This window comes from Aspergillus chevalieri, chromosome 8 (genome assembly GCF_016861735.1).
Source record: "Aspergillus chevalieri M1 DNA, chromosome 8, nearly complete sequence".
Classification (NCBI taxonomy): Eukaryota; Fungi; Ascomycota; class Eurotiomycetes; order Eurotiales; family Aspergillaceae; genus Aspergillus; species Aspergillus chevalieri.
This window is the reverse complement of record NC_057369.1, coordinates 541,789-562,120: the sequence shown is the minus strand read 5'-3', so window position 1 is coordinate 562,120 and position 20,332 is coordinate 541,789. Positions and strand designations below refer to the sequence as shown.

The following is a 20,332-nucleotide window of genomic DNA, read 5'->3' as shown; positions in this document are numbered from 1 at the left end:
CGGACTACGTACAAATACATATGGGCTTGCGAGCATCGCAAACACTACCCAAAGAATGAACCTCGGTCTGAGAACAGTTAGCAGTCCGAGGTCAGATCTCTCATCTGATCTGAATATGAATCTCGAAATTGAATAGCATCGTGAATACCGCATTAGGAAACTCGGCTGTCCATGAACCGTGGATCGGCAAGTGGCCGTTGATTGGCCAATCTTTGCTATTTTCCGCAATTCTTGCGAGCATCTTTCAAGTATATTATTTGCGTCTTCCTCTTCCAGAACACTACGATGTCAAATCTTCCAAGCGTCAACATGGCAGACACACAGACCACTGACGTTGTTATTATTGGTGGCGGTATCTCTGGCATCAACGCCGCATACCGCGTTCAATCTGCTTTCCCTAACCATTCCTACGCTATCCTTGAAGCCCGTGATGCCCTCGGTGGGACGTGGGATCTTTTTCGCTACCCCGGTATCCGCTCTGACTCGGATCTCTTCACCTTCGGATTCGCATGGCATCCCTGGAACCAAAATAACCCGATCGCCACCGGCGAATCGATAGCAAAGTACCTGCGCAACACCGCAGACGAGTACAAAATCACGCCGCACATCCACCTGCAACACAAAGTCCTCGCCGCAGACTGGTCCTCCGACGAGAACCTCTGGTCGCTGACCGTTGAGCACGATGGCAAGACCAAAATCATGAACGCGCGGTTTATCGTCTGGGGCACGGGCTACTACGACTACAACCAACCGCTTCACTCACCCATCCCGGGTCTCGACAACTTCCGTGGCCAGGTCATCCACCCGCAATTCTGGCCCGAAGACCTCGATTACACCGATAAGAACATTGCAATCGTCGGCTCCGGCGCAACAGCCGTGACCCTGCTCCCGAACCTGGCCGAAAAAGCCCGCCTCTGCACCATGGTCCAGCGCTCCCCAACATACATCCTCTCCCTCCCGAACCGCAACCAGTCCATCTGGTCATACTTCTTGCCCTCGTCATGGTCGCGCAAATTGCAGCGCATTTCATGGATTTGGACGTCCCGGCTTTTCTTCCTCTTCTGCCAGTCCTTCCCCTGGCTGGCACGGTTTATCCTGAGCATGCGTACCAAGAGCCAGCTTCCCGCGCACATCCCATGGAACCCGCACTTCAACCCGCGGTATAACCCCTGGGACCAGCGCCTGTGCGTGTCACCGGACGGGGACTTCTACAAAGCGCTGCGCAAGGGCCGCGCAGATATCAAAACGGATACGATCGACCAAGTCACGGAGAACGGTATCAAGTTTGCCTCGGGCGACAGTCTCGAGAATCTTGATATTCTAATCACGGCTACTGGTCTGCGGCTGCAGATCGCCGGCGGGGCATCCATCACCGTTGACGGTGAACCAGTTCATATTGGCGAAAAGTACCTCTGGAATGGCGTGATGTTGCAGGATGTTCCGAATGCCTCGTTTGTAATTGGATACACGAATGCATCGTGGACACTCGGTGCTGATGCGACAGCGCACTTTATCACCCGGTTGCTGCGGTGGATGGAAGATAACAGTGTTGTCGCTGCGACGCCGCGCCTGGCTGCAAACACGCACTTGGAAGATAGACGGTTGTTGAACCTGAACTCGACATACGTCACCGTTGCTGAGAAGCACCTGCCCAAAGCAGCTGATCGGGCACCGTGGAGGCCGAGGGATAACTATATTTCAGATCTGTCTTTCGCCAAGTGGGGGAATTTCAACCAGGATCTTCATGTTGTCAAGAAGAAGGATTTATAAACTATGTACATTTATGCAATGCTCGAAGTTATGCAGGGTTATGATATAATGTACTTACTCCGCACGTGGTTGCAACCTCGGCATCTCGGCATTCTTCTTCGCACTCCCCTCCAACCCATAAAGGATCTCCTTCCCCCCAGGAATAACCATCTCAAACGTGTCCTGCACAACCGCATATTCGAAATACCCACACCTTGCAATGGGCTTCGTCTTGCGCACATCAATCTTCCCATCCGTCAACACCCTCTCATCCACATGAACCCCCACCACCTTCCCAATGACAACATCAACAGTTCCCATGGGCGGATTTGCAGGTAACCTTATCGTAGAATGATACACACACTCGAACTTCACCGGCGAGTCCTTGACCATAGGTACATCCATCAAATTCGCATCCTCCTTCTCCAATCCCGCGCGTGCAAACTCGTCCGTCCCGTATGGGACTTGTTCCGCGGAGATATTCACAGCTTCGCGGAGGTCGTAAGTCGCTAGATTCCAGACGAAATGGCCCGTGGTTTCTGCATTGATGACGGTGTCTTTGCGCGTTTGGGAGGGCGTTTGGTTCGCGGAGAACATGACATAGGGCGGGTCGAAGGTTAGGTTTGTGAATTGGGAGTACGGGGCGAGATTGGCGTGGCCGTCGTGGGATTTGGTGCTGATCCAGCCGATTGGGCGGGGGACCACGCAGGCCTGTGTTGCATATTAGCATGCGATGGACTTCGTTCTGCAGGAAAGAAAGCGAGAGTAGTACCTTAAACGGGTCATGGGGAAGATTATGCGGTGTCGTGCCTGGTTGGTAGAACATCTTGACTTTGCTTGCGTTCTTGGATATGTGTCGACATGGGGATATCGAGCACCCCGCGGTTGCTATTTAAGCTAATCATGACCGAGTCCCGAAACTGTGGGGAAGTCCCAGAATAGCGAGCGGAACTCGGAACACGGAGGGCATAGTATTGTATCGGGAAAGCGTTGAACCGGACCTAGAAGGAAGCTTAGTTGCGTGGATGGTCCACACTGCGGCGTGGTTCGGATTTTCGGGGTGGAGCATAAGGTTGCAGTAGGTTATGCTTATGAATGCTGAAATACAAGAAATATCTGTAAGGTCGCTTGGATTGCTCCTACTGGTTGATTTGCTCGCCTCTGCGCCCTTTTGATGTAAATAATGTCGACTATGCCATGGAAGAGATTGGCCAATGCCAGAACAAACCCGAAATCGGTGCTGAAATAGATCTACATCGAGGAGAGCCAGTGCACAAACAATCTGCTAAAGCCCACTGGACGAATTGTATACAACGAACCCTAATCTGAAGATCGTCTGTAGTAGCCAGATTTATGCCATGACCGAATTTCTATTATCTTTCAGCTGGCAGCCCTTATAATCCCCAAACGCATATCCCATTGAATTTATTTTCAGTAAACATAATTTCTGACGAACAGCAGCCAACGCCGCACCACAGAGTACAATGGCAAACTCCGGCACTTGTGTCAACGTTTCCCTAAGCACCACTCTTTCACTCCGGAGTATCCTATAGACCACCCAAAATCGTAGAGGATCCGACTCTGAAGTCCAACTGACTTCGGACTCAATTATATGTCTCGACTTGATGCTTCTTGCTACAAGAACGGGCACAGTACCTGGTCTACGGCAAAGGTCAGAGTCGAGTACATATAGCGGTAGAGTTACACTATCAAGAAGCACAGATAAGGAAGCAGATTCTAGGACTATCATCTATGCTTCAGAACTAGCCTCTACCTTGCCTATACGATTTACCCAAGTCCGACGCGAAAAGCAAAATTAATCAGTATAAATGCGAGCAAGTGGCATTCCACAAAAACCCCCTATCTATTACCAGTTATGAATGATTTTCTTCGCTTGACTCGTAGGAAATCATCTCTCTTGCGCTTGGTTGTTCTCTATTTCCCATAGCCTGGTTATTATGCCAAGAAGTTTCTGGGATATGTTGGCATATGCGTTAGAGACCCAATGTTAGAGTCGATATCGAGAATCATGAGCGTCGAGGCAACTCCCAAGCCATAGCAGACAATCAATGGCAGGAAGCCTCTCTCAAAGTATGTGATAATGAGACCGAATCCATGAGCATGTGGCATGGCGTGTGTATTTGGATTCAGAAAATTGATCCAATGAAGATTGTTGAATTGACGTAAGAGGGTTGAGAGAGAGGACAGCAAGATGAAGGTGTAGCTGCTGCTGCCTTTGACTATAGATTCTCTGATGGTCAGTATGAAGAAATTCTGAGGCACTAGCACACCAGGCAGCAATGGAGGCCCAAGTGGAGCACGAAAAGACAAGGCGGCGGCTATTGCAATAAACAGAGTGTATAATGGCCGGGGAAAGGGATGGGAGTAAAATTTTAGCTATAGGAGCGTGTATGAGAAGGGAAAGTGCAGACCTACAGGAAAAGGATGGAAACTGGCTACTTATTTCTAACAATTTATTATTAATGCCCATATCTAATTCATTACAGATGCTCTCTTGAGCAGGAGCTGTGCTGCAGGAAAAAATTGATATGAATTCAAATCCCTAACAATTAAATACACAAACTCCGTACTCGAAAACGCAAATCATCAGAACAAGCGAAACCAAACAAAGTCAGACGCAGAAGATTCCTTAACACGCCTAACAGGCTCTACAGACTTGGTAAGCATGTCAGGCTTTATGTCAACCTGGAAGATATTCCCAAGCCTCTTTTCAAAAACGCTTCTGCGACCTTCCCCTCTGCTTCTAACCAGGTCGAACACGGCACATGACCGGTGATTCCTTTCACCCGCACATGTGTGATAGGTACTCCGTTCTTATCGCAAGTCCCGTCTCCCATTTCGAAAGTGACCTCCTGGAATGAGATGCCATGATTGGAGAGAATGTCCTCGATCTCGCAACGCAGAGAGGTGTCATCTACCGCCTCGCGAAGAAGCCTCTCTGCTATTGTCTCGTCTTCGCTAGGCGAGGAGTTGCTTCCCATGTCAGTAAGCTCGATAGAATCGTCTTGGCTCGCTCTGGCCTTTTTCATGTCCCCGGAGAAAAATGACTTGCACTCGGGAGGCATGCTGAAGAAAGGCATCATTTCTGTATGTTAGTAGCGATAGCTTTTTTAAATGGTTTGTGATGGATCAGTAGGAGACGGTCGTGAGAAAAAAGAGAGTCCAGAACTGAAGGAAACGCTTTATCCGTCAAGTCCAGGCCTTTTTCTATCGAACAGGCTGCTATTTGTCGAGCTGTAGCCTGTTGTATACTGTCATCTGTAGTATGGAAGTATCCGTATCGCTACCATGGTTCGATCCAGGGGTCGATGGTAGCCTATTGATACTCACAATGGCAGCTCTGCATCATATTATTAAGAGACATCGTCTCAAGGAGCTCAGATCAATGACAGCGTGGATAAATTGGCAAGAAGACACAAGGTATATAGGGAAGCCAAGTTGGTCAATTGGAAGATGTAGGATGAAGAGAGCGTGCTCAGTGACTTGATCCGCATGAATAGAATGAATCGCTGCCGTATAGCACTACTACGCTCGCTTAGTATCTTAGATGATCAATTATGGCATATATTAGACAATCGGCTTACGATGCAGCTGAAGGTATTACTTTCGTTCGCACTATCGTCTCGTTGAAATTTGGTTCTGTATGCCCGATTCAGGAAAATGAAGTCATAACATGCCGAGCGCCGAACTATCTCCCGACCACACCAGAGCCAGAAGAATGGCCACCCCGAGGCACCGAAAACCCGAGAAGCGAGACCCGAGTCCTTCCCAACGGCTGCCAACAATGGTATTGCCAGAATGCCGGATTCCGATTAATTGTCACCGTACTCCGTATCCGAGTCAGACTATAAAAGATTGACGCAGATCCCTATTAGCTTGATCTAGATTGCAGTAGTTCACACTATAACATCGATATCTACCAACATGTCTCAAACGCAAGCTCACCTTTGCTTCCGCTCCTTCGTCGAGGCCCTAAAGGCCGACAACGACCTCGTCGAAATCGATATCCCCGTCAACGCCGATCTCGAAGCCGCAGCTATCACCCGTCGAGTCTGCGAGACTAACGACAAGGCACCCCTGTTCAACAATGTGATCGGTATGCAATACGGTCTCTTCCGTATTCTCGGAGCTCCCGGTTCGTTGAGAAACGGCGCGAAAGACCGCTACGGCCGCTTGGCCCGGCATCTCGGTCTCCCTCCCACTGCGTCTATGCGGGAGATTCTCGACAAGATGCTTGTTGCGAGCAAGATGCCTCCGATTGAGCCCACGATCCTCCCCACCGGACCTTGCAAGGAGAACCATCTCGAGGAGTCGCAGATTAACCTGACGGCTCTTCCGGCTCCGATGGTTCACCAGTCTGATGGCGGGAAATACATCCAGACCTATGGAATGCACATCATCCAGACTCCCGACGGCAAATGGACAAACTGGTCTATTGCCCGGGCTATGGTTTCTGACGAGAAGCATCTGACCGGACTCGTCATTCCCCCTCAGCACATTTGGCAAATCCACCAGATGTGGAAGAAGGAAGGAAAGGATGTTCCTTGGGCGTTAGCCTTCGGTGTACCTCCTGCGGCTATCATGGCTTCTAGCATGCCCATCCCCGATGGCGTGACTGAGGCGGGCTACGTCGGTGCGATGACTGGTTCATCGTTGGAACTCGTCAAATGCGACACAAATAATTTGTACGTGCCCGCGACGTCGGAGATTGTCCTCGAAGGTACCTTGTCTATCACCGAGAGCGGTCCAGAAGGTCCTTTTGGTGAAATGCACGGATATATCTTCCCGGGTGATGTCCACGTTTGCCCCAAGTACAAGGTGAATCGGATCACATACCGCAACAACCCTATTCTTCCGATGTCGTCCTGCGGACGGTTGACTGATGAAACGGTAGCAATTCACTTTACTCCGTGTATAGGATTTAGCTAACAGAATAGCACACACTCATCGGCTCCCTTGCCGCCGCAGAAATCCGAAAGATCTGCCAACAAAACGGCCTCCCCATCACCGACGCCTTTTCGCCCTTCGAATCCCAAGTCACATGGGTGGCTCTTCGCGTCGACACCGCCAAGCTCCGGAGCATGAACACCAACAGCGTCGAATTCCGTAAGGAGGTTGGCGATCTCATCTTCAACGAGAAAGCCGGATACACCATCCACCGACTCGTGCTTGTTGGGGACGACATCGATGTCTACGACGGCAAGGATGTCATGTGGGCTTTCTCCACTCGCTGCCGGCCTGGTATGGATGAGACACACTATGAAGACGTTCGCGGATTCCCGTTGATTCCGTATATGGGTAAGGGTAGTGGCTCGCCGGTCCAGGGCGGTAAGGTGGTCTCGGATGCGTTGTTGCCCGTTGAGTATACCACTGGCAAGAACTGGGAGGCTGCTGATTTCGAGCACTCGTTCCCGGAAGAGGTGAAATCGAAGGTGTTGGCCAACTGGAAGAAGATGGGCTTCCGCGGCGATTAAACTATACTATAGCGAATTTGTGTATATAAAGCGATAGATTCGAAGTGTTACACTATAATAACTATATGTGATTAAACTCAAAACCTGATTGGCTTGTGTGCACTAAAAATGCTGACTAATCCACGTGACATCAACTCCAACGTAGAAAGAGTAGAGATAGAAAAGGACCAACAACTCAAACCAAATACAACGATGTCATGGCAAACAATATTGACAAACAGGAGATAGACCGTGTGCTGCAGCAGAGGCGAAAACAGCGCGAATCTAGAGCCTGCTACCCCTGCCGCCAACGCAAAGTCAAATGCGACGGCACGCAGCCATGTCGGACATGTCGGAGACGAGGACATCCGGAAATCTGTGCGTATGGTGTGTCTCATTCACGGAATAGGTCTGCGTCTGCTGGGACTGAGCACCCGGCAGGTGAAGTTGGTCTGAACTTAACTTGGAGACCGGAGGCTGTGCCAGGATTGAGATCGCAGGAATCTTTGCCAAGTCCTCGAGATCAGAATCAAGGACAGGCGCAGGTTCGAGTTCAGTCACAAGAGAATCGACCCAATATCGCAGATGGAGGTGAAAAGGAGTATATCTTCTCCGGGGATAACTCCGTCGTCTCTATCCTTCGCCAGCGCACGCAGGACGCCAATGGTACCATGGCCCGAGAGGTCGGATCGGTGCTTGGCTTGCAGAATACGTACAACAGTTATCCTTTTATGGACTCGAAGACGCCGCAGGAACGGTGGTCCTCGTTATTGCAAATTTTGCCTCAGCGGAAAGAGGTTCTAAAGTGAGTATGTCATCGTAAGACCAGCATATCGGTGAGCTAACATGCATAGATTCTTCCATTTCTACCGTTTATGTGCATATCCATTTAATCCTATCTTGGTGGACGTGGATCGCTTCGAATCGGATCTCTGCTCGTATCTTAATGCTCACGCTGCAGGGGAGTTCCGGGATCCCAATCGCATCTCTGAGCGCTGGTCAGCAGGCAGGTCTGTTGGCCACATCAGTCTACTGCTGGCTACGTTGTCGGCTGGCGCACACTACTCTGACCTGGAGGATCCACGGCGCTCCGAAGCGTGTCAGGAGCTAGGTGCGTAAATATATAATGTTCAATATCGTCTCTCTACTGACACCGTGAAGCCCGTCGATCATTCCACGCTCTGCGCTTAGCCAACTTTCTCTTTCGTCCATCGTTGGATACCATTCAAGCCCTGCTGATATTGGGAAATACGCTACAAAACAATGGCCAGTCAGATGCTGCTTGGGCATTGCTGGGGACGACGGTTCGGCTGGCACAAACCTTGGGATTGCATACGAGTAAGAGCATGGCGCATTTGCCTGAATATGTTCAATCTAGGGCTAAATCGTTATGGTTAGTGCTGAATATACCTGTATTTTGATATCTTTCTGACAAAACAGGCTTGCGATTGTTTGGCAGGATAGTCTGCTCTGTCTCTGTTACGACCGACCACCTATCGTTACCGTCTCCGGCTGGCCGACTGACACCTCCATATTCTCTCATCCGAATCTATCATACACCGAAATTATGCACTACGTCTGTCGAATGGCTCTGGACATTACCAAGTCAGACGAAACAGAAATGCAGGAAACCAGCAGGTCACTTGATGCGTTAGCAACATTGGACAACGTCTATAGCCGGGCAGAACCGCATTTATGCTCGCGCGAGCACTGCAGGACCTTCCATCAGAACCTCGAGCATCTGGCATTGAAGATGCATCTATGCTTCGGAGTTTCAGTCCTTTGCCGACCAGCTATCAAACGGACCCAGTCACGGGATGTATTTTATGGACACGAGCTCCTCCGCACGCGTGCCAAAGCTAGCCTACTAGAGGCTTCCAAGGCTTTTCTCGACTTTCAAGCATTGAGTATTGTCCCTCTCCGCACATGGTCGATGGTGCACACGGTATTAAGCTCGACGCTGTTACTGTGCATCTGGGAAGAAACGCGACACGACCCAGAATGTCGGGATCTACAACAGAGGGTGATAGAGGTGTTCTCAGCTACTGAGTCAGCTAGTGGTGACTCGGGATCAGAGTCCGATAACGCACAATGGCTCTCGGAGCAACACATTCGGGCATTGGTTACCCTACGTAATGCGGTGGGGAGTGCTTTGGATCAGCAGACGGAGCAGACAATGCCGCATGGCACCGAGACCGCACCGGATGCAAACAACTTCTTCCCTGGTTTTGGGTACGTCCAGCATGCTCTGTTATTCTGTGGGGAATGCTGACAGCAGTAACAGTATGCCAAACGCCTTTCCCGACGGACTGGACATATCAGACGTTTCCCCTGTCACGTACATCGATTCGATCATGAACGGTGAGTTCAACAGATCCGAAAAAACTTTGCCGTGACTGACTCGGTCTAATTGTGTAGTCCCACTTTTTGATATCTCGCAGGAGAACCAGTTCCTGTAATCGGCAATCGGTATCCGGTCGGCCCGGGTCGTTGAATCGAAACACAGGTAAAAAGACGACGGGCAATGGAAATCATTGAATAGTTTGACGTGCAGAGTTTTGCATGATTTCAATACACCTGAGAATGCCATCCCTAATTTGACATTCTCTTTGCCCTTTATTTCGCGTGTAATATTAGCATGTCAAAATACGATATACTGCAGTCAGAATTGGCAGGGCTCGGTATTCGGGCCCGGGCTCGGGTGCTCGGGGCCTCGGAAGCGTCAACGTTTCAAGTCAATGTTCTCTGGAATGACTGGTATCCGCCACTCGCAGTGTGAAGAAAGGTGGATCGCATATAAGAAGCATAGCCGTCTGTCGGAATGTGACACACGATTCCATCTTCGCAACAGAGTGGATCTAGAAAAGGATTTGCACAAGGGTCAGTGACAATCACCTCAACCCGAAGCAACATAAGTGTCTGAGCTGCCGATCTGTCAACAAAAACAATAATAGATACTGCCAACCATGCTGAACTCGATATTCTCTGGCAACACCAACAACAACGGTACCACAACACCACGTTCAATGCGTGAGTCCCCCGACGCCGAAATGCAACCCGCAACTCACCGTACCCCTAACACGCCCAACAACACACGCCGCCGTCGCATCGTGGTAGCCATGACAGGAGCCACTGGTGCCACCCTCGGCATCAAAGTCCTCATAGCCCTCCGCCACCTCGACGTCGAAACGCACCTGGTGATGAGTAAATGGGCCGAAGCAACCATCAAATACGAAACAGACTACCACCCCTCCAACGTCCGCGCCCTAGCCGACCACGTCCACAACATCAACGACATGGCAGCACCTATCTCCAGCGGCTCGTTCAAAACCGACGGAATGATCGTGGTACCCTGCAGTATGAAGACACTGGCTGCGATTGCCTCGGGGTTTTGTGATGACTTGATCTCGCGGACAGCAGATGTCATGCTTAAAGAGCGGAGACGGCTGGTGCTCGTTACGCGCGAGACACCACTGAGCGATATCCATTTGAGGAATATGTTGACGGCGACGCAGAGCGGGGCTGTTATTTTCCCGCCTGTACCGGCGTTCTATATCCGAGCTGCTGGGGTGGAGGACTTGGTTGATCAGAGCGTGGGAAGGATGTTGGACTTGTTTGATTTGGATACGGGGCAGTTTGAGAGGTGGAATGGGTGGGGGGAGTCATAGGTTGTTTTGTTCGTTCCATTTGTCTGTTTTAATTATCGTATATCGCTTTTGCATGGATGGCGTTGGCGGTTGCTTGTTCGTTTCGTTTCCCTGTCAATACACTAGCAATGCAACTCAATAGATTGGGTATATTCTCCGTGTAGAGTATGGAGGACACCGGAGCCCATGCAGATGTCTCGGACGTATGCATGTTTACTCCGTACTCTGCACACAGTATTCGGGGTTTCCGGACGTGCATGATCCGAGGTTTTATACGCAGTGCTTACCCAAATAGACAAATTGGTTTAATTTACAAAATTAAACGCAAATGTCAACCCCACCTTCCTGCATTATGCTAATAAACGTGCTTATCGTTAATATATATTCCCCGCGGGGACGAGAATGCGGGGATCTGATCTACGCCTTCCGTGTAGAAAATATACAGACCTCGGTTCACGTGTCTAATTCTCCCTTCATTGTGAAGATTCCAAACCAATCTATAATCTGACATCTACAAGTCATCTTGGCGTCTGTCTTGTCCATCTGACACATTCAGCCACTTTGTCTTGGGTTGCAGGCAGACAGGCAGGAATGCAGGCTCCGAGGACAAAGCCACATGAGTCGCGGTCGTACCTGCCTACTAGGCAGCCCCCGGAAAGAGAAAAAAAAATAGTAATCATGACCAGAGTATAAATATGACAAGTCCGCTCTATCGAGTGAGACAGTTCTTTATGTGCGCATCTGCATCTGCATCCGCATAATAGAATGCATCGTTTCCTTTCTATTCTAAGCCTGCTGCCATGCGTCCCGGCAACACTGGCTATTCTGGGCGCGCCTACTGTTACTATTTCGTCTCCCCAGGCTACGATTGCGGGTCAGGCTGGGCTAAAGGTTGAGTCGTTTAATGGGATTCCGTTTGCGCAGCCACCAACTGGGTCTCTTCGATTGAAGCCACCGCAGCCTATTGAGAGTGTTCTGGGCGACATCGATGCGACTGGGATTGCGCAGTCATGTCCACAGTTCTTCTTTGCGACGAATACCTCTGAATTTCCTGGGTCTGTGGTCGGGGAGATAGCGAACATTCCTCTTTTCCAAAAAATTACTGATGCTGGGGAGGATTGTCTCACGCTGAATATTCGTCGTCCAGCAGGAACGACGGCGGAGGATAAACTACCCGTGCTGGTATGGATTTTCGGTGGAGGATTCGAGCTGGGGTCTTCGACTATGTATGATGGGGCGTCGCTCGTGCAGAACTCGATTGATCTGGATATGCCGATTGTGTTCGTTGCGATGAACTATCGTGTTGGCGGGTTTGGGTTTATGCCTGGTGCTGAGATCCTTGCGGATGGTGCGGCGAACCTGGGTCTGCTTGATCAACGGCTTGCGCTGGAATGGGTGGCTGATAACATCGCTGCGTTTGGAGGCGATCCAGATAAGGTGACAATCTGGGGTGAATCGGCGGGTTCGATCTCCGTGTTTGACCAGATGATGTTGTACGACGGGGATATCGAGTACAAGGGGTCGCCGTTGTTCCGGGGTGCCATTATGAACTCCGGGAGTGTGGTACCTGCAGATCCGGTGGACTGTGACAAGGGGCAGAATATATACGATACCGTCGTGGCGTACGCTGGGTGTGATACAGCCGAGAATACCCTGGAGTGTCTGCGTGGGTTGGATTATACGGACTTTCTCAACGCTGCAAACTCGGTACCTGGGATTCTGAGCTATCATTCCGTGTCACTGTCGTATCTGCCTCGTCCCGACGGTAAGGCTTTTACGCAGTCACCCGATCTCGCTGTGAAGTCAGGGAAATATGCCTCGGTGCCGTTTATCGTCGGCGACCAAGAAGACGAAGGCACACTATTCGCCCTCTTCCAATCCAACGTTACCACAACAGACGACTTGATTGAATATTTTTCCAACCTCTTCTTCTTCCACACCTCGCGCGATCAGCTACAAACACTAATCGATACCTACAAAGACACCGCTGAAAACGGCTCGCCCTTCCGCACCGGCATCTTCAACAACTGGTACCCCCAGTTCAAACGTCTAGCTGCCATCCTCGGAGATCTAACCTTCACCCTCACCCGCCGCCTGTTCCTCAAATACGCCAAAGAAGTCAAACCCGACGTCCCCGCATGGTCCTACCTCGCCTCGTACGACCACGGCACCCCAATCCTGGGTACGTTTCACGGCAGCGACCTCCTCCAGGTGTTTTACGGTATATTGCCAAATTATGCGTCCAGGTCGATACACTCGTATTACTTCAGCTTCGTGTACGAGCTCGACCCGAATAAACGGCGCGGTGAGGAGTTTCCGGAGTGGCCGCAGTGGACAAACGAGGGGGTCGAGTTGATGCAGTTTTTCAAGGATAAAGGGGAGTTGTTGAAAGATAATTTTCGGAATGAGACATATGAGTTCTTGATGGAGAACACGCAGGCGTTTCGGATTTGATTACTGTGTACATATGATATAGACGAATGTCAGGTTGTTGTTCAGGTGAATATAGCACATGATCGGTCAGGTGATAATTCTCAGCTCATCCATCCTTGTCATCTGAGTATGTACTCTTTGATAATAGAGTCTAAACAGAGTTACTGAGCTAAGACTATACTGGCATATGACTTGTAGCCTCAATGCTGTGCTTAGTCGATTCGAATCACTACGTTACACAAATCAGAAAGTTAACGACTTGACTCTGTCAATCTACAACAGGTAGCGATAAAAGACTCATTATGAATTTGCCATTCAGGAGGATGCCCCGGCTCGCAGTTCGTACTGTTGGACCGAACGACCGGTGGTATGTCGTGTTTAGGGCTTCCTTGACCGTCTTCGTATTTATGGTGGGTATCCATTGTGCAGATGTCTGGAGATATCGGGAAGTAGTTGCACATATCAGATCTACCTAAAAATTTAAGCATCTCATAAAGTCTTCAGATTCCCTGCTATGCTCAGTATAGTTACAATCTCATAGCACAGAACCGTGCATAACTTATGCAGTGTATAACTTGCACAAGTAACACCACCAAGCGCCAATCAACGACCGCCGATCAATTGCATCATCGGCGGCTGATATCTTGCACTTCGCACGACGAATTAATTCTTCTTTCTTCAATATCCCAAGAATCAGCATGAAATTCGCTAAAAGCCTCCTTATAGCAGCGTCGAGCTTCTCTCTCCTCGCAGAGGCCAATAAACCTGATCTTCAAGCGCCCCTCATCGGTTCGGGCAGCAAGGCCGCAAAACAACCGAATATCCTCTTCATTATTTCTGACGACCAGGATCTGGCATTGGGATCTACGGATTATACACCATTGACGGCGAAACATATCAAAGAGAAGGGGGTTTTCTTTCGGAATCATTTTGTTACGACGGCGCTGTGTTGTCCGTCAAGAGTTAGTTTGTGGACGGGGCGCCAGGCGCATAATACGAATGTGACGGATGTGCGGCCACCATATGGTATGTATTTCCTTGAGAGTTAGTCAATTCAGACTGCTAACTCGTTCAGGGGGGTATCCGAAATTTGTGGAGCGCGGATTCAATGACAATTTCCTTCCTATTTGGCTGCAAGAAGCCGGGTACAACACGTACTACACCGGGAAGTTGTTCAATGCGCATACGGTTACAAATTACGATAAGCCTCACGTAGCTGGCTTTACTGGATCAGATTTCTTGTTAGATCCATATACTTATGACTACCTCAACTCAGCTTATCAGCGCAACCATGACCCCCCGGTTAGTTACGAGGGTCGCCATACGACCGAAGTGATCACAGAGAAAGCGCTAGGCCTGCTGGATGATGCGCTTGAAAGTGGGAAAGCGTTTTTTCTGGCGGTTGCGCCCATTGCACCGCATTCTAACGTAAATTCGTCGACGTTTGGGGGCGGAGCGGCAATGACGGAGGCAATTCCGCTTGACAAGCATAAAGATCTATTTCCGGATGCCCAAGTACCGCGGACTGGAAGCTTTAATCCGGACGAGCCAAGCGGAGTGAGCTGGATCCGCGACCTGCCTCTCCAGAACCAGGCGGTCATTGATTACAACGATCATTTCTACCGTCAACGTTTGCGTGCTTTGCAAGGTGTGGATGAACTGGTTGACTCGCTTGTGATGCGTCTCGAAGAGAGTGACCAACTTGACAATACATACATCATCTACACATCCGACAATGGTTTCCACATTGGGCAGCACCGCTTGCCGCCGGGGAAGTCGACAGGATTTGACGAGGATATTCGCGTTCCGTTCTACATCCGTGGACCAGGTGTCCCGGAAGGAGAGGTGCAAGATGCAGTCACCACTCATATCGACCTGGCGCCGACGTTCTTCGACCTAGCTGGTATTCCATTGCGCAAGGACTTCGATGGGGCGCCCATGCCTGTTCACAATCCAATCGAGACCACGCATGAGCATGTCACTGTTGAATACTGGGGCAAGGCATTTTTGGAGGGTGAGAAGGGCGGGATTGGTAGGTTTTCCTCGACAGATTAATGCCATCATGCTAATGAGATAGGACCCGGCCATTCATTCAATGTTCCCAACAACACCTACAAATCTGTGCGCATTATCGGCGACGGATATGACCTTTACTACTCTGTCTTTTGCACGAATGAACATGAACTTTATGACCTGACGGTAAGTCAAATATGGAATAGATTGCCTGTCCATTGCTAATTTCACAGACTGACCCCTACGAAATGAACAACTTATATTCGGGCGATCACTCGCAACGTATCCTCGGATACTCATTGGAGCACGTCGCATCCCGACTCGACTCACTCCTGCTTGTTCTCAAATCATGCGAAGGCCGCACTTGCATCAAACCTTGGAATGTCCTGCACCCGGATGGCTCTGTACAGACATTACGCGACGCCCTTCATTCACAATACAACACTGTCTATCAAGCAACACCAAACGTCGCCTTCGACCGATGCGAAAACGGCTACATCCTTGACGCGGAGGGACCACAAGCGGATGTAGTGTACCGCGATGGCTTGAGCTGGGAGTTGTGGACCTGAAGATCCACCAAATACTTTAGGTGTAGACACTAGAACAGACACGGTTAGACTGTATTAATTAAGCATTTCCAGACAGAGTTTAGCGCGCTCCATACCCTTGGTAGTGGCGCCGTGATTCGCCCGAGCGGTCACTAGCGCCGATTACGCCTTGCGTTCCCGGTTATTCGCAAGATTTCGGGTTTTCCACGGAGAAGTGCTGCGCCGAAGCTGCGTAAGCAGATAAGCTAGTTAGTTAGTTATCGGTTCAGCTGAGCTGGTCTTCCGTATAAGATTTGCCGATATCGCAAGGGTTTTTTTGTGCGCGCGCAGGGCTTTTGACGTGTCGGCGCATTGCGGTATCGTCAATGGCGTTTGAGTCGGACAGTGATCGCGACAATGGCATCGTCATGGTAGAAAAAAACGTCAACAATGAGGTCTCTAATGCGCCGAACGGGATTGTCAAGGACTGGGATGCAGAGGAGGGACCATTACGGCGGAAGTAAGACCATGTCTATTCAATTCCTTGATCGCAGTCGCGATTGGAAACTAACAACCCAGAATCGACTGCATCCTCCTCCCTATCCTCGGGATCGCTTTTTTCTCCCTCCAGATCGACCGCATGAATATCAGCGCCGTCCTGACATCGACGATCACTGATGATCTGGGCATCACCACGAACCAGGTCAACGTTGGATCGCAATTGCTCTCAGCCGGAATCGTCGTTACGGAAATACCATCAAATGTCGTTCTTCAATGGCTGGGTCCGCAGAGGTGGCTATCGATACAATTGTTCGCATGGGGGTTGGTCGCGACATTTCAGGCATTCGTGCAGTCATACCCGGCGTATCTGGCGACGAGGTTGCTTCTGGGAATGCTCGAGGGTGGATTTATACCTGGCGCGCTTTATTATCTTTCGACGTGGTATAAACGCGACGAGACAAGTTTCCGGACGACACTTTTCTTTTTCGGACAGATGTTTGCGGGGGCTACGGCCAGTCTGATCTCCGCTGGTTTGTTGACTCTTGATGGGAAGGGGGGATTAGCGGGTTGGCGATGGGTGTGGTTGGGTACGTGCATATATTCCTAGGGGGTCGGGCATGGTTAACAACGCCTAGTGGAAGGACTCATCACCATTTTCGCTGGCATCATCTTTACGCTCTTCATTCCTCCAAAAGCAGGAGACGGCAGACCACTGATCAGCATGGGCCGCTGGAGCTACTTTACCGAGCGCGAATCGCAGATTATCCGTGACCGCGTCATCCTCGACGACCCTCTAAAAGCGCAGGGCCATATCAAAATTACTGGACGTGATATTTGGGATACAATTCGGAAGCCAAATGTCATCCAGCACTTTATGGTCTCACTCGTCGCCATGTCCGCATACCAGGGTTTGACACATTACACGCCCAGCATGATCAAGTCATTCGGTTTCGACAGCGTGGACGCGAATGCATTGGCTTCTGTACCGGTGTACTGCAGTATGATCTGGACATTGGTGCTAGCGTATCTATCTGACTGGCTTGGACACCGCGGTCCATTCGTGTTACTGGCTATTACGTGGAATGTCATTGCGTATCCTTGTCTCCGGACGACACCGTGGGATTCGTCGCAGTGGCATAAATACGGTGTTATTTGTGTGGCTAATGTGGCCTATATCAGCATGCAGTGCGTTATCCCTACTCTCCCACTATCATAAAAAGCCGAGCTAACGAAACCAGCATCCTAAACGTCGGCTGGCTCTCGGTCTACTGCAAACGTCCCCAGGAGCGGAGTGTAGCCATGGCGTACGTCCCTCCCAAACCCCCAAATGTCAATATCTGCTAATCTTACGGATAAACAGGGTAATCGTCATGGCCGCCAATTGCGCAGGTATCTCTGGCTCACAGATCTTCCGCACCAGCGACAAGCCGCGGTATATACATGGTCTAACGGCGATTTGTGCACTTGCTGCGGCCGCGTGGGTATTGGCTGCGGTGTTGAATTTGTATTATTTCTTTAAAAGGAGGGGGAAGGCGGGTTGATATATGTCGGATAGGATAGATAATCTATTCAATTCTTCAACATAGAAATATATTTAATATCTGCTATAGAACAAAGGTGTCTGTCTTCTAACTGGAGACAGTGACAATGGGTGAGCGATCTGTAGCAATGCGTAAGCAATTGCAAATCTGTTTTGACAGAATCACCTGTAAGAATGAGATTCACTGTAAAGACTCAAGTATTGCCCGGCGCCTGTTGATCGGAAATGCGGTGGTTGTAGGGTCCCACTTTTCTTTGGTCTCTCGAGGGCCTCACTTGTCTCAGCCCTCTGTCTCAAAGAAAAACTGCTTTTACAACAGATTTTCATTTTGATTGATTCCTTGGCATTCAATGATCTGTTCATGACTGCTGTATGATACTCGTGTTCCCTTGAAAGCGATAAGGCTTCAATATCCATGTACGGAAGTACTGCTCTCCTTGAGTGACAATAAACTCATAGTATAGAACGACAAAATGGGCCCTCCTGAAAAGAAGGGTCGAAGCCAGTCGCGACCGACGGCCAATACAACGCAAGAATTAGCGTCAACATCATTGATTTTCCTGCCTTCCGGTTCACGCAGAAGATTTCTGGCTCCATCACGCACGAATATCAACATCGTAAAGTACATGGAATCACAGGCGAACCAACGAGTAGAGCTTTCCTTGAAATAATTGCAGGATTTGCGTACAAGTCTCGCCGCGGAGTGTACCCGGAATACTTTCGACAGAGAACTGTGCGAGCGAATTTGCCGCTGGACCCCCTAGGTACGAACAGGGCAACGTTGCTCATGAGACTCACTGTGTGGGGTCTTAGGGAGGGTAGAAAATTGAAAGTCGACGCTTACAGCCACAATGAAACCCCTGATTCCTAACCCTCGCAGGGAAACCCTTCATAATCAAGCCACACATGACGATCGTGTACATGCTACCCTCCTGTGCAGCATCAATTGTTCGGCGGGATCTTTTGATATCACGAGCAGTACAATCAAGCTGACACGCGTCCGGAGCCAGTCAAGTAGATCTCCCGAAGGTCATGAAGACCAGCAGCAGGGGAAGCACCTGCACGAGCATCCCCTTGACGAATTCCTGTCCCTTTGCAAGACTCCGCCTCTCAGCTAGATAGAGCAGCAGGAGACTGAGCGGGAGCAGGAGAGACAAAAGCGCGGATAGACAGGAGATCCAATGCCGCCGCCAGGAGGCCCCGGATGGGGCAAGTGACTCGGAGGCCAATCATGAAGAACAATTGGAACAGTAACACCGAATCAGCCTTATGTCTTGAATCCAGCCTCGTGAATTTGTCTTGTTAATATGAAGATATCTGCGTTTCATTCTACTCTCCATAACTATTTATTTCTCTTTCTGGTCTACGATTAATAGCAACATGGCGAAACCCCCGCAGTACTACAAATTCCTCAAATCAATCGAGAACTCTCAGCAATTGAAGATCCTCAATGACTTTGTCACCAACTCCAACGTAACAGTCGAAAATTGCCATCCTCCAAATCATTGAGCTGACAATGGCCGTCTATGCAGCCCCTGATGAGGAAAAGGGCTTAGTACCCAGCAACGTTGACTATTTCATCTCTCTGTCCTTGATGGCGCTTGTTCAGGAACTGGATCCAACAAAGCATGGAAGGCTGGTTGAGTTTCTCTGTGCGCTTCAGAAGCAGATTGCAACGGACCCTTCAACAGGCGAGTCGCTTACTGTGGATATTGATAAGGAAGTTCTCTGGACGAACCTGCCGTCTCTCAGGTATACTGAGGCGGAGACATGGAGGGAGTTCGGAGGTGACTATAAGGTAGATTTTCTTTCTTTTTGCTCTCCTCTTTCTTCCGTTTTGGTATATGTATTCATGTCTAATGAATGCCAAGACCCCTACCCTCGATCTAAAAGACGACCAAAGAAAGCGCTGGGTAAAACTAAGCGCCTTCATCACCCAACTCACCCAAGCCGCTGACATAAGCTACAAACCCCCCCTAGGCCAGGGCTTCAACTATCACCTAGACCGCTCCCACCGCGCAGCCTGGACATTCCAATTCGCTCTTGAAAGCGATGATGTCCCAATGCTAACACTTTCCAGGACAGCAGCCATGGAGGTAACATCATGTGGTTTATCTATGCTGCGAACCGGTTGTGAGACAATGTCCAGAATGGGGCGGACTTATGACCCGGACTTTGGGTTGAAGGTTGGTTGTAAGAGTCTTGAGGGTCCGGGGTGGAAGGGGTATGAGCGGGATAGATGGGAGGCTTGGGGGGAGAGGCTGAGGCCGCAAGGGCGGTGTGTGAGGATGAGAGAATGAGGTCTTTGTGTCACGGGCTCGGAATAGTAGATAATAACGAACTGAATTCCTATCTAGACTATTGTAGCCATCGACGAGAATATCAAATCTGGAGAAGAAGGAAGAAGAGGAAATCTATCTAGATAATGAAGAGGTTTTGAAAGGAACA

At 49.8% G+C, this 20,332-nt stretch overlaps 9 protein-coding genes across 9 annotated transcripts; 8 read left to right on the top strand and 1 right to left on the bottom strand.

The window, feature by feature from the left end:
- Positions 1-285: 285 nt before the first annotated feature.
- On the top strand, positions 286-1,770 carry ACHE_80180A (flavin-containing monooxygenase; the record flags this gene model as incomplete). Its single annotated transcript, XM_043283523.1, has 1 exon — positions 286-1,770. One exon carries the CDS (start codon positions 286-288, stop codon positions 1,768-1,770), a length of 1,485 nt encoding a protein of 494 aa, XP_043140793.1.
- Positions 1,771-1,824: 54 nt separating this feature from the next.
- ACHE_80179S (flavin reductase family protein) lies at positions 1,825-2,575 on the bottom strand (the record flags this gene model as incomplete). Its single annotated transcript, XM_043283522.1, has 2 exons — positions 1,825-2,460; positions 2,522-2,575. 2 exons carry the CDS (start codon positions 2,573-2,575, stop codon positions 1,825-1,827), a joined length of 690 nt encoding a protein of 229 aa, XP_043140792.1.
- Positions 2,576-5,694: 3,119 nt separating this feature from the next.
- FDC1 (UbiD family decarboxylase) lies at positions 5,695-7,244 on the top strand (the record flags this gene model as incomplete). Its single annotated transcript, XM_043283521.1, has 2 exons — positions 5,695-6,660; positions 6,708-7,244. 2 exons carry the CDS (start codon positions 5,695-5,697, stop codon positions 7,242-7,244), a joined length of 1,503 nt encoding a protein of 500 aa, XP_043140791.1.
- Positions 7,245-7,441: 197 nt separating this feature from the next.
- Positions 7,442-9,682, top strand: ACHE_80177A (Zn(II)2Cys6 transcription factor; the record flags this gene model as incomplete). The annotated part of the gene is made up of 6 exons (XM_043283518.1): positions 7,442-8,028; positions 8,078-8,334; positions 8,385-8,616; positions 8,664-9,455; positions 9,508-9,584; positions 9,642-9,682. 6 exons carry the CDS (start codon positions 7,442-7,444, stop codon positions 9,680-9,682), a joined length of 1,986 nt encoding a protein of 661 aa, XP_043140790.1.
- A 507-nt stretch (positions 9,683-10,189) lies between these two features.
- PAD1 (UbiX family flavin prenyltransferase) lies at positions 10,190-10,891 on the top strand (the record flags this gene model as incomplete). The annotated part of the gene is made up of 1 exon (XM_043283517.1): positions 10,190-10,891. One exon carries the CDS (start codon positions 10,190-10,192, stop codon positions 10,889-10,891), a length of 702 nt encoding a protein of 233 aa, XP_043140789.1.
- A 744-nt stretch (positions 10,892-11,635) lies between these two features.
- Positions 11,636-13,324, top strand: ACHE_80175A (putative extracellular lipase; the record flags this gene model as incomplete). The annotated part of the gene is made up of 1 exon (XM_043283516.1): positions 11,636-13,324. One exon carries the CDS (start codon positions 11,636-11,638, stop codon positions 13,322-13,324), a length of 1,689 nt encoding a protein of 562 aa, XP_043140788.1.
- Positions 13,325-14,001: 677 nt separating this feature from the next.
- ACHE_80174A (sulfatase family protein) lies at positions 14,002-15,885 on the top strand (the record flags this gene model as incomplete). The annotated part of the gene is made up of 4 exons (XM_043283515.1): positions 14,002-14,329; positions 14,379-15,335; positions 15,381-15,502; positions 15,550-15,885. 4 exons carry the CDS (start codon positions 14,002-14,004, stop codon positions 15,883-15,885), a joined length of 1,743 nt encoding a protein of 580 aa, XP_043140787.1.
- Positions 15,886-16,229: 344 nt separating this feature from the next.
- ACHE_80173A (uncharacterized protein) lies at positions 16,230-17,885 on the top strand (the record flags this gene model as incomplete). Its single annotated transcript, XM_043283514.1, has 5 exons — positions 16,230-16,363; positions 16,423-16,931; positions 16,980-17,529; positions 17,583-17,648; positions 17,705-17,885. The coding sequence occupies 5 exons, from the start codon at positions 16,230-16,232 to the stop codon at positions 17,883-17,885; spliced, it is 1,440 nt and encodes a 479-aa protein (XP_043140786.1).
- A 1,515-nt stretch (positions 17,886-19,400) lies between these two features.
- ACHE_80172A (uncharacterized protein) lies at positions 19,401-20,021 on the top strand (the record flags this gene model as incomplete). Its single annotated transcript, XM_043283513.1, has 2 exons — positions 19,401-19,682; positions 19,965-20,021. The coding sequence occupies 2 exons, from the start codon at positions 19,401-19,403 to the stop codon at positions 20,019-20,021; spliced, it is 339 nt and encodes a 112-aa protein (XP_043140785.1).
- Between the last annotated feature and the right edge of the window lie 311 nt (positions 20,022-20,332).